Source organism: Lemur catta, chromosome 24 (assembly GCF_020740605.2).
Source record: "Lemur catta isolate mLemCat1 chromosome 24, mLemCat1.pri, whole genome shotgun sequence".
In the NCBI taxonomy this organism is placed as follows: domain Eukaryota; kingdom Metazoa; phylum Chordata; class Mammalia; order Primates; family Lemuridae; genus Lemur; species Lemur catta.
This window is the reverse complement of record NC_059151.1, coordinates 14095638-14109021: the sequence shown is the minus strand read 5'-3', so window position 1 is coordinate 14109021 and position 13384 is coordinate 14095638. Positions and strand designations below refer to the sequence as shown.

The 13384-nt window shown below is 39.5% G+C and overlaps 1 protein-coding gene across 2 annotated transcripts in view; it reads left to right on the top strand.

Annotated features, from left to right (window-relative positions):
* Positions 1-13384, top strand: part of MANBA (mannosidase beta) — a 114628-nt gene that overhangs the window by 59128 nt on the left and 42116 nt on the right. For both annotated transcript variants that reach the window (XM_045536649.1, XM_045536648.1), the window contains one exon: positions 11284-11435. In XM_045536649.1, the coding sequence (XP_045392605.1) occupies positions 11284-11435 (152 nt within the window). The remainder of the gene's footprint in view (positions 1-11283; positions 11436-13384) is intronic.

Genomic DNA, 13384 nt, shown 5'->3' with positions numbered 1-13384 from the left:
AGTTCAAGACCAGCCTGTGCAACATAGCGAGACACCGTCTCTACAAAAAAAATTAAAAAAAAAAAAAAGAAGTAATACTTGGACACTGTAGCAAATAAAGATAGTGAAACAAAACATAGTAAAAGTCTTCTCTAATTCCATTATCACCAGATTAAATGGTAACATTTCTTTAAAAAAAAAAGAAATTTGAGGAAAGTGAAGGCTTGAGATAGCCATTCTAGAAAAAGGTTTAGGAAGGGCTAAGGCAACGTGGTGGGATTGTCAGGCAGCACTGAGGCCCAGCGAAGGCTGAAGACCGTGAATCTCTTTATCTGAGTCAGAATACCTTTCCTCTGAAACAATGTTGATTTCTGGTTGTGACACGCTAGCCTGGTTGCTAGATGTTTCGCAAGGCACTGTGATCCGTGGCATGCCTTGGGGTTGGTTCCTGGGCCTTCCACCTCCTCTGCTTATACCCCTGCCAGCTGAGCCCCTTATATCTGAGCAGGACTTCAGAGTTTTAGGGCTGAATCTAGGGCTATACGATCTCTTTCTACCTTATTTGCTTCCAGATTTGTGGGTTTAATGCTACAGTTTTTGAAATTACCTTCTTATTTCTAAAATGTAATAAGAGCAATAATTCTCTGTCCTATAAGAGTCTGAAGGTACTATTTTATTTAGTCTGCTAAAATCTCATTAAAACATTTCCATCAGTTGTGTATTTTGGTCAGTAGAAGGTTCAGAAGGCAGCCGTGAAGGCGATTAAAAGGAAGAAAGGACAAAGGGTTAAGATAATTCCACGTGAAGAATGGCAGAGGCTGTGTTGGTGGTTCTTTAGCTTGTTATCTGTGATGTTCTTTCCTTCATCCAGGGTAGGGTGGAGTGGACGAGGAGGTGAGCTTGGAGAGAGCATGTGAGGTTGAGTTTAGTTATGGGGTCGGCTCTGTGGGAGTCAGGGCTGTTTCCACTAGAAAGCAAACCGAGGGCCATGTTGGAATTCACCTGTGGGAGCTTTGAAATAGTATTTGTGTCCGTTTGTCCGTTTGACTGGGGTGCTGGGGGCTGGATCGCACGACCGCTTGTGCCTCCCCCGCTCCGCGACTGCCCGGTGGGGGACACCAGAGTGACAAGGACACCAGAGTGCGGGAAGAATCGAGCGCTTTGCAAGCTTCGGGAATCAGCGTGTGCTTTTGAAGTTTAGAAATTCGTGCCAAATTCGCTAAGTGAACGATGACACCTACTTCACCTTTGTTTCCATCCAGGGTGGAAAAAATTCCTCCAGGGAATTCAATTTCTCAAGTCCTAAAGTTCTTAATCTTTGTAGATGATTTCAGACTTGCCGGTGTCTCAGCAAGCGAGAGCTCTGACTGTCCCCTGTCATCACCACCCGCGTCCTGGCAGGGTCTCTTAGCTTGCTTCTTTCCAGCCTTCCTCTGGTGGGAATGTGCCGGACTGCGATTGTTTTTTATTTTTTGTTTATTGTGAAATATAACACATATACAGAAAAACGCACAGACCATAAGTAAAAGCTTAATGAATTATCAAAACAGTGAGCACTGATGTGACTGTCATTCTGATCAAGGAAGAGAAGGTTACTAGCGCCTCGTGCCTCGCCCACCCTCTCCCTCCCAAAGATGCCCTGTCCTGACACCTGTCGCACGTTGATTTCTGCCTGTTTTTGAACGTTATATGCGTGGAACCATGCAGTGTGTGTTCTTTTGTGTCTGGCTACTTTGGCTCAACACTGTGCTTGTGACATTTAGATACAGTAGCCGGCCCTTATCTGCCGTTTCAGTTACCGGTGGTCAACCTCAGTCTGAAGATAGTAAATGGAAAATTCCAGAAATAAACAATTCATAAGTTTTAAATTGCTCACAGTTCCGAGGTGCTGAGCTCTGCTGCTGTCCTGCTCTCTCCTGAATTGTGAATCATCCCTTTGTCCCGCGCACCCTCACTGTGTACGTTGCCCTCTAAGTCACTTAGCGGCCTCCTCTGTTGTCAGGTGGGAAACACAGTCTGTACAGGGTCTGGTACCCAGAGTGTCAAGCGTCCACCGAGGTCTCGGAGTGAGTCTCTTGCCGACACGGGGAGGACGACGGTGCACGTGGGTTCGGCTTTCACAGATCATGCTAACCCGCCTTCCAGAGCGGGTATCGGGGAGTCGCCCTTGCTGCACGTGCTCACCCACACTTGGCACCGTGTCACACGGGACGTCACCCGCCGTTTCCTCATCGCTGGCCCCTCCTTATCATCTTGCCTCTGTTGCTTTTCTTTCCTGATGGTTTTATTGCTCCCCGGGGCTTGCTTCATGCAAAAATACTCCTAGTTTTAAAATAGCCCTTCGAAATCCATCTGACTTCAGTTTTACAGCTTTCTCTCCTCTCTGCCACTGGGTCGAGACAGGTGTTTTAATTTTGTGTTTGCTGAGTATGTCACGAGGCTGCAGCACGGTTGACTCCGACAGAGGCCTTGGGGACGCTGCAGATTCTGAATGCAGCTCATGGCTGCAGAAGCCTGCGGGACCGGGAAGGGGACGCGGGCGCCTGGGAGGGAGGCACCTGCCTCTGTAGAGGACGCTGTGGATAAACAGAGTGGAAATATGCCCAGTCACTGTTTGTGCCATTTTCTGCCCAGGTTAATTGAGTATTTTGATCTCACTAATTGATTATACTGAATTGACGAGGTAATGTGTGCTGATGGCATAATAAATATTCTTGAATAGCTATTATGGTTTGCCTTTCTGGAAAAATAGGAAATCAATTAGTTGATATTTCTTTTTAGCATAACTTATTTTATAAAAGTCTCCCTGCATAAGGTAAATCATTTTGCTAAAAGTGATAGGAGGCGATGGCTGCTTATATTTGACCCTGGCATCTAGATTCTCCAATTAAATTATTGTAGGAAAATAGATACAGATAAAACACTATAACAGTATGTATTCTACAATCAGTTAGAACTGGTATTTCACAGTTCTCAAGCCAGAAGAGGTAAAAGATTGCTAATAGCTATTACAATTAAAAAAACAACTGGAAGTTTTTATTTTTCTGTTTTTTAAAATTTCATTTTGTTCTTTGTTTCTTAAATTCCTGTTTTCATCTTTGCAAATTCCACAGGGCAAAAAAAGAACATAGGACTACTAGTGGAGCCTTTTGTGAGTGCTACTCTTGACTTTCTAAAGACCTGAAAAGTACAGAGCCAAAGCATATGGAATTCAGAATAATCGAGATGTTACTTCTGTATTGGGAGTTCACAGAGATTGTGAAGTGTGTCCCCTTCTGTTTTAGTTTCCTAGGGATGTCATAACAAATTACAAAAAACTGAGTAGCTTAAAACAACAGGAATTTATTCTCTCACAATTCTGGAGGCTAGAAGTCCCCAGATCAAGGTATTGGCAGAGCCGTGTTCCTGCCGAAGACTCTGCGGCAGAATTCTTCCTTGCCTCTTCCAGCTTCTTGTCGTTGCCGGCAGTCCTTGGCGTTCCTTAGCTCGGGGACGCGATGCTCTCGTGTCTGTCCATGTTGTCATGTGGCCTTCTCCTTGCGTGTGTCTCAGTTTTCTTTTCCTTAAGTACACCAGCCATTGGATTAGGGCCCAGTATGACCTCATTTTAACTTAACTAAGTATATCTGCAAAGACCCTACTTCCAAATAAGGTCACATTTTGAGTTTCAGAGTAGACATGAATTTTCAGGGGACTTCAACCCAGTACACTTTCCTTTTGTCCTTCTTCATGTCTAAAGTTTAAAGATTTCCAAAATGGTGTAGACGGTAGCTTCCCCAGGATGGGTCTGGGGAACAGTCAGCCCTAGATGCAGCTTGTAAGTGGGTACATTGCGTGTAGCTTGCATGTTGCCTGGTTGTTAATATTACTATGTACTGGCCATTCTGAACGATGCCATTGATAGAACACCCCTCCCCCATCTTTTGTTGGTCTAAGTTTTACCTGTGTGTGCAGTTACTCTTGAGTTTTAATAAAATATGTAGGCTTTGATGTAGCATGTTTTTGTTATTAATCCTTTAATAAACATTGTATTCTACATGGAAGTTAATTTGGAGAACTCTTGGTTATATAGTCGTCCCAAGTGACATGAAGACACAGCTTCGTACAGTCGTTTTGAAGCAAGTTCATGACAGTTTGGAATTATCTGAGTTTGCTTTGGACAGGGCTTATGTCTCCACTGCCTGGCTTATTACATATCCCTGCATTTAAAAGTACTGTCCATTAGAAATAAGCAACAGTAGCACAGTGATTATATAAAAGAAGAAACTTACCATGAATTACCTCAATTCTGTCCTTCTATGTTATCTCTTGGAGTTACTTTAATGTTTTAAATTAAAAATAGAGAAAAATGTGAACCATAAGGTATATGTAAAATGTAATATTTTGCTCGGTAAGTGTCTATTTTAGTTCATACTTTAAATATTCTAATTTTAATAGTATTTTTATAATTGAAATTTATTCTTTTAAATCTGTTAATTGTTTTAAAACTAAAGAAAGAATCAAAGTAAAATGTGACATCAGTGGTATGCAGATATTAAAAAAAACGAAATACGTTTGAATTCTTTTTGAAAGCACTGTGAATGCTTCAAACAGAGATCAGATGTGTGAGTTAGTCAGATAAGCCCATGTAGAAGGCGGTAGAATTGAAATAAAGAAGTCATTCTTGTATTTCTGGAAACATTGCTGCAGAACTCACGGAACTTCACACAACTGGATCATTGTTTCATAAACCTCTGCCACGGTCCAGGATAAAAGACGCTGCCTGTGTGGCCAATATTCACTGTAGAGTTTGTGCAATCAAAGAAATTAATCCCAAATTTGATCTCTGCCTCCTGGAAATCGTTCTCCGAACTTTGTGGAATTCCCTATTTTGGAAATTTTTTTTCTGTGTGATATTTCTTAGAACTTTGGAAAAATTTTATTCATTCTTTCTAATCTCACCTCATTGATGGAAAAAGCTGCAGAAAATCTTTTCTAGACAAGATGGAAGGTCCTACTGGGGCACAGTAGAGATGAAGTTTGAAAAGTTAATCTCGACTTTGAAGTGCTGTGTAATCTAAAGAAAATGTGGACACACTGTCATTCAGCCATTTGCTCTGATTTTGCAGAAGAAATATTTGAGGAGTGGCAGTTTTTGACCCCAGAGGCACTTGTAAGCAGTTTGAATGACTCTCAAAGAAACAAAGGCTTGGGTACTACAGCATTTTTTTAAATTTAACGTGAAGTGGGATTTTTGTGAATCTCTGCCAAACTCATCCTTATGTTTAATGCTTTTCCAAAATATTTGTGTATCTTTGGCTTCACTTGAAAGAACATTTCTAAATTAAAATTGATATTACAAAAGTATTTTTCCACCAGCTTTGCCAAGATCGACTGACAAATCTGGCTATAGTCTGTACTGAACATATATAAGCAAAGAAGATCAATTTTGAGAAAGTTGATAGATTTTTCCAAGGTAAGACTCACAACAGCAAACAGTATTATTCCTTACTAAAACAAACCACCATGTCCCAGTATGTTATTTTTTTTGAAAACATATTAAAATAATAAAAACACGAATCCATTACTTTTTCCCTTTTTGTACTATAATATTTATATTACTTTTTAAAAAAAACTGCCATGATTATATGAACAAAGTTCAATAAAAGAAAATTTCATTGTCTGCATTTCTTTTTGGCCATTACCATTGTTCATTTCATTTCATTATTGCTACTGACAATAATTTTGTCATATAGAAGACACTGTATTAAAAGTGATTCTACCTGGTGTCAGATACACGAGACACACATCTGGCTCCAAAGATATCAGACAACTGTGCTGACAGAAACGTTACTCTGTTACCTTCTGGCTGTGCCCTCTGCGGACTGCAAGGCTCAACAGAGCGAACTTCTCTGTCCTGTACAGGCCTGTTTGACAAGAGCTATTTCTGGAGACCCAGAGCTTATTGTCTGAATACTTCTACGTGTTAGAGCACTTTCAGAACAAAGACAGAAATGTGTTTGGTAGTCTCTAAAATGCATCATAATAGATGTGAAATGATTTTAGAAGTTTTGACATTTGACAATGTTTAGAAGTAAGTGGGTTTTTTTAAAGAAGAAAATTACCCGTTGAAAATCTAGTGATGCTATGATAGCTTTGCACGTATCTGATTACAAACAGCTGAGCAGCAGCACTCGGTGCTCGTAGTGACTCACTACGTATCACCTGTCTGGTCTGGCCCAGAGGAGAATTTGAGGAGGATGGTAGTCACTTAGCAAGTCTGGCACCTCTGAAGCCCTTCAGTTAAGATGACCCTAACTCTCGTTGGAAAGAATGCATTTAGCTATCGTGCACTTGTAAGTTAATTTTTCTATTTTAGAAATTATTTTAGCTTCTTTTATGAAGCTGATAAAAAAGGGATCTAATGAGGAACTGATAGGACTTGCAACAATAGGTAGAAAAATTTGTAAGTTAAAAAAATTTGAATTTCAAGCTGCTTGACTTAAACACGTTTTTTTTGATTCTTAGGTATTTATACTTTTTTCCCTACTTTTAGATAGCAGTTTACTCTGTTGGGCTATTTAACAAAATTTTAGTCTCATAGAAAGATGCTATATTTACTCTGGATGCACATACGTGTTACTCAGGGTTCTTTTCAAAAAAAACTCTTTCAGAGCCCATTATTGTCTCTGAAGGAAAGTACCTGTTGTAGAAGAAGGCTTCTATGTCACTGTCAGCAGTGCCTGGGGACAGAGAATTACTGACACTTAAAGCAGATGAGCCAGCCTTTAACCTGTCACAGAATGCCCAGAGGGGAAGCGGGCTGGGAATTGTGGCTTCAGCCCTTAGGCTCCGTCAGGTGGTTTAGGGTTCACTTTGACCCGGGTCATAAAGTTGTCATTGCAGGAGCTGGGGGACGTGGAGAGGTGTCTTTTCACAAGAAAATTTATACAGAGAAAAACACATGTTGAAAGATGTTGTGTTTTATAGTGAATTCTATTTTGTAGCATTAATAGATATGAAGAAATCAATGAGTTCTATTATCTACATTAGTGATTCTCAAAGTTTTTTTGCTTTCATAACTGCTTTACACTCACAAAAATTATTGAGCACCACAATGTGCTTTTGTTTATGTAGATTATCTGGACTGATATTTACCATATTAAATATTCAAACTGAGAATTAAATATTTACTTATTCATTTTAAATCACCATAATAAACCCATGGCATGTTAGTATATTTGACTTATTTTATGAAAAATAAATGTATTTACAAAATAAGAAATTCAGTGGGAATAATGACATTGTTTTACATGTTTGCAAATCTCTTTAATGTCTTGCTGAATAGAAGCCAGCTGGATTCTCACCTGCGTCTGCATTCAGCCAACTTGCAGTATGCTGTTTTGGTTGAAACTCATGAAGAAAATCTGACCTCACATAGATATATAGTTGAAAAGGAAGAGTACTTTAAAAGTCTTTTCGGATAATCGTGTGTGCCAGATATTCTTTGGTACTACACTAGAACTTAACAAGTGGTATTTTTTTAAAAGTTAGTTGCAATGCGAACTCGGAAGCCATTTCAATCAACTTTTTAGCCTCTGTTACATTAAAATCCATTGGTCTGTCTTGCACGTTTAATGGATCTTTTACCCATATCACACATTGTCATTTGAAAAATGTTGGTTTCCTGAGACTTACAGATCTTCCAAATGTTGAACGATTTCATTCTGCAGGATCACTTTGTTGCTATCACCACTGATGTCATCTGAAAAGGTTTGAAGTGTTGGGAAGCTCTCAAGCTGTGGGAGTGGACACAAGTTTCCCTAAATCCTAATTTTTACTTGAAAGTTTGAATTTTATCCTGGGTCACAAATACTGTCAGTTATTTTCCTGTAGGTGATAGACTCACTTATTCATTCTGAAGAAAATATCTGCCAGGTATCCAAGTCTGAGTAACCCTGGTTCGTGTGTCGGTCCTTTTCTCCAGCAAACACGGAGTCTCATGAGCGAGAGGACTGGTTAGCTCACAGCCCAGATGGGGGCCCGAGGCTTGTCCTCAAGACGTCCCTGCGCCATGCATGGTGCTGTGTGGTATTGCCCGTTTCATCACACACGGTATTGAGATGATAGGTACTCAGGGCTGGGATTTAATAAAGTTAATAGCTTTGACTGCTTTGTGAAGGGCATTCTTAAGTGCAGCTGGCTAACGACTGCTGGCACAGCGTGGAGCTGCTGCCTGGATTCCTGCGGAGACTGCAGCGGTCCCCTCCCCTCCTTTGTGACATAGCGCAAATGTCGTAGTCGCAGGCTGACCTTGAGATCCAGAAAGTGATTCAGCACTTTGAATAGTTCAGCCCCTCTTGTACTTTGTTGTCAAAAATTCATGTCAAAGGAGATCTTTGATGATTTATTGTGCTGATAGCAAAGACAAGCAAAATAGCAAGTCTAGCAATATTGGGAAATTCAGCCATTTTTAAAGAAAAAGTATGATTTTTCAGATATCAACTCAGTCTTCACATTGGAGCTAAATCTATTAGTTGGATGAGCTACTGGGTCACTGCGAAGTGGCAGCGCTGTGGTGCCTTTTACCGACCTTTCCTCTGGCTTTGCCCCCTGCCCCCGGCACGAGGGTCTTCAGCTCGTGTGACCGACCCTGGGGGATGCTTCTGTGGCTCTTTCACTTCCTGGTTTGAAAAGATGTCATAAATAATATTTGGCTTTTAAAGAGCTTATCATGTCTCAGTTTAAATATTCAATTCGTTTTTCTTTATACTGTGAATGATTGGTCTCAATGGGAATTTATTTTATACTTTCTACTGTGAATAATGGGTCTCACAACATAAGTGGCAGTATAAATATTTTATAGTGTTCCATTGCATAAGACACAAGAAGGTAAATTTTTTTTTTTTTTTTTGAGACAGAGTGTTGCTTTGTTGCCCAGGCTAGAGTGAGTACCGTGGCCTCAGCCTCACTCACAGCAACCTCAGACTCGTGGGCTTAAGCAATCCTACTGCCTCAGCCTCCCGAGTAGCTGGGACTACAGGCATGTGCCACCATGCCCGGCTAATTTTTTCTCTATATATTTTTAGTTGGCCAGATAATTTCTTTCTATTTTTAGTAGAGATGGGGTCTCGCTCTTGCTCAGGCTGGTCTCGAACTCCTGATCTCGAGCGATCCTCCCGCCTCGGCCTCCCAGAGTGCTAGGATTACAGGTGTGAGCCACCTCGCCCGGCCAAGAAGGTAAATTATTAACATTTATAAAGCTGAGGGGAAAATGGCTTTCATCATAATTTCATTTCTTATTTATAATTTCACCCAATTTCTTTTCTAAATTTTTGTATTTTTAACTATTATGGGTACATAATAGTTGTATATCTTTGTAAGGGTGCATGTGATGTTTTGATACAGTCATACAATGTGAATTAATCCAATCAGGGAATTGGGGTATCCATCACCTCAGGCATTTATCATTTCTTTGTGTTAGGAATTTTCCACTTCCACTCTTTTAGTTATTTCAAAGTATATCCTCTAGTTTCTTTGGAGTAGATTCTTTCCTTGCATGAGTCAAAAAACTCTCTGATATGTCAGTTTCATTTTTTCAGCATTTTTACATGTAGACAGTGCACTTGTAGGTTGAAAATGTAAGCCTTCTAATCTGATTTGAACAATTCACTCATAAATTAGGAAAAAGTATGAGTAAATTTTTTTAGAATGAGTTGAAATATTCAACTCTAAAATGAGTTTAAGTTAAAATTAATTTTTTGAATTTAAAAACTTTAAATATTACTGAGAAACAAATTAGCAAACAATACCTAGTCCTTTTGTGTTTCTGTGTAGATTTTAAGGAAAACTTTGGGGTTCAAAATAAGAATTTATTGAATGACGATGAGATTACAGAGATTATAGCAGGAATAACCAAAAACAGCTAGTAAATATAAATAAAAGCAAAGAGTAAAAGTAGTGGGAACAAGTAATGAGTTAATCTCTAAAAACTGCTTTTTCATGCCTGAAATGTCTCCCTGAGAACTAGGTCACACCAGAATGCACAGCGCTCTTGCCGTGAGCCGCCAGAGTGGTGAACGCATCACACATCTGTAGTCTCTGGAAAATTCCCCCCACACTCAGTGGGAGGGATAAAGGCAAATACTGTTTTAGCTTTACTATGACAATAGTTTTGAATGCAAAGACCCCCCTGGAAGGTTCCAAGGGACCCCCTGAGTGCCCAGGCCAACCCTACAGGACCACTCACTGTTGTAGATGTTTGAGCCCACCATCAAGGGGTTCTAAAAGTCACCTCTGAAAATCACTCTGCATTCTTTACACTTTGCAGCCCTAAAGTGGGAATGATAATTCTGTGTCAGGATCCTCCTCATCCACGCCATAATCTGTGTCTTCTCGTAAGTTTAATTCTGGTGTCTTTTGTCACACCGTATCAATAAGGGCCAGGGTAAGAAAGTGAAAGAATGGTGGACCACACTTTTATTGCATCAAATAAGTTGACTAATTCATTTTCTGGTCTTTTTTATTGGAAAAGAAGCGTGTGCTTTTGGTTCAAGGCTAGGCTTTGTTGGTATAGAATCTTATTCCTCGATTCAGTTTTTAGCTGGCAAGAATGAAGAATTTGGTAAGAATGTCAGAGCTTTTCTATGGAAGGTCTTACTGCCCGTACTTAACTGTGGGAAAACCTGGCTAGACTGTGACATGGACAGAGTCTCAGTTTCCTCTCACGGAGCAATGATGGTGGCGTGTGCTCTCGCTCGTCTGAGAAACCAGAGCTCGCTGAAACACTGTGTTTAATGTTACAATTAGTTGGGATTCAATTGCCCACCAAAGAAAGTGGTTTTATAGCAATGTGCTATTAAGATTGGAAACCAGTTAAATTAGGAGATACCTCATGCTGTATTTCTTTGATTCTAAGATGCACATTTTGGCACATTTGAACACTGAAATGAGAATGCGTTTTTCAAAGATGTATCAATTTAACTGATGGCATTTTTTCTTACCTATTTTTGTGAAATGGCATTAGTTTTTGTTTTATTATTTGTGGTACCATTGCAAATGCCTATTTCGTGAAGACCACAATATATTTTACTCTTTAATTTCTACATTTTTCCTTTAAAAGACAAATAACATACCAACAATAATTTATATATACGTATATATATATTTTCTGAAATGTGCTTTTCCATATTAAGTGCTTCACAGTAAACAGGAAAATTAACATTAAACTCTGCTCATGTAAGTTTTTCAAAAAGGTTGGTTCCTTTTTTTTTCTTAATCTATTTTGCTTATGTTTTATGTTGTATTTAATTCTGCTCATGACAGGTTTATTTTAGGACGGTGGAACTTATAGAAGAGCCCATAGAAGGGTCTCCGGGTCTGAGTTTCTACTTTAAAATTAATGGATTGCCCATATTTCTGAAAGGCTCGAACTGGATCCCAGCAGATTCTTTCCAGGATCGAGTAACCTCTGATGTGTAAGTTATCGTCTTCTTTTTCTTGTCACTCTTTTAATTAGCAGTGGCACACGGCTGAAGAGTCTGTACACCGTGCCGGTGACAGGTGCACCAAAAGCCCTGACTTCAGCATATACAGCGGGGGATACCACTTGTACCCCCTAGATCTGTTGAAATTAAAAAAGCGTGGAGGCCGGGCGCGGTGGCTCACGCCTGTAATCCTAGCACTTGGGAGGCCGAGGCAGGCGGATCGCTCGAGGTCAGGAGTTCGAGACCAGCCTGAGCAAGAGCGAGCCCCCGTCTCTACTAAAAATAGAAAGAAATTATATGGACAGCTAAAAATATATATAGAAAAAATTAGCTGGGCATGGTGGCGCATGCCTGTAGTCCCAGCTACTCGGGAGGCTGAGGCAGGAGGATCGCTTGAGCCCAGGAGTTTGAGGTTGCTGTGAGCGAGGCTGACGCCACGGCACTCACTCTAGCCGTGCAACAGAGTGAGACTCTGTCTCAAAAAAAAAATTAAAAAAAAAAAAAACAAGCGTGGAAAAAAGTTTACTCATTTTTATGTTCTTTAGTCCCAGAGGAAGAAACTAAGAGGTAGTATAGAAATCTAGATGACAGAAACTTTAGAATGGACAGAATTTTAAAATCATATATTCCATTCTCCTGGGCTATATAGACGGTCTTACAGCCAAACTATTTGAGATTGCTGGAGCTATCCAGTTTTCAGAAAACTATTATATATTTACCCTGAAGAAATAAGGAAATGACTAATTCATATTTCAGATAGTTGGTTCCTGGAAAAAAAATGTTATTAAACTTTTTTCAGTTTTTCAGAGAGTACCTTAGATATTTTTGAGCATGGTTTTAAAAGATGGGAATACATTTTTACCTTTTTATGCTAAGATATTTGCATATATATATATATTTTTGAGACAGAGTCTCACTCTGTCACCCTGGCCAGAGTGCCGTGGCGTCAGCCTCACTCACAGCAACCTCAAACTCCTGGGCTCAAGCAATCCTCTTGCCTCAGCCTCCCGAGTAGCTGGGACTACAGGCATGTGCTACCATGCCCGGCTCATTTTTTCTATATATTTTTAGTTGTCCAGATAATTTCTTTCTATTTTTTAGTAGCGACGGGGTCTTACTCTTGCTCAGGCTGGTCTCGAACTCCTGACCTTGAGCGATCCTCCCGCCTCGGCCTCCCAGAGTGCTAGGATTACAGGCATGAGCCACCGTGCCCAGCCTGCATATTCTTTTATTTTTACCTTAACTAAAGAACTAAAAAAAGCCTTTTTCTCCCACAAAAAATAGGTGGAAAGAAAAAAAAACGTGGATGAGGGAGAAGTAGGTCACAGGCTACAAAGTAGCAGATGTATTAGAAATCTAAGGTTCAACATGAGGACTGTAAGAAATTGTACTGTATATGAGATTCATGCTAAATGAGTAGATTTGAGCTATTCTTGCCACAGAAACAACAACAAAAAGGGTAACTATGTGAGATGATGAATATGTTAATTTGGTTCACCATAGTAAACTTTTTACCATAACATCATACCGTATACCTTAAATATACACAATAACATTTATTTAAAAACAAGATAAACTCTTGAAAATTCTAGATCCAGGAAAAAAAAAGTATTTTTCTGAGGCTTTGAGAATAGAACTTTAGAAGAAAATAATATTTACTAATTGGGTTTATACATTTTTATCTTTGTGAGAGTGAAACTAAACTGTGAATTGAAAAATAAACATATTTTAACTTATTTATCCTTAAAGTTAAATGACATTTTAACTCATTTACAAATGTAAAACTATGCATTGTCATATATTATTTGGTGTGTATTATATAAATGTGGTTAGTAACTAAACCCTCATTTTGCCAAAAGTTGTAGTCATTTCCTTTTTACTTCACAATGTACATATTCTTTTAGATTTTATAAGAAAATGCAATTGTCCAGACACAGAGG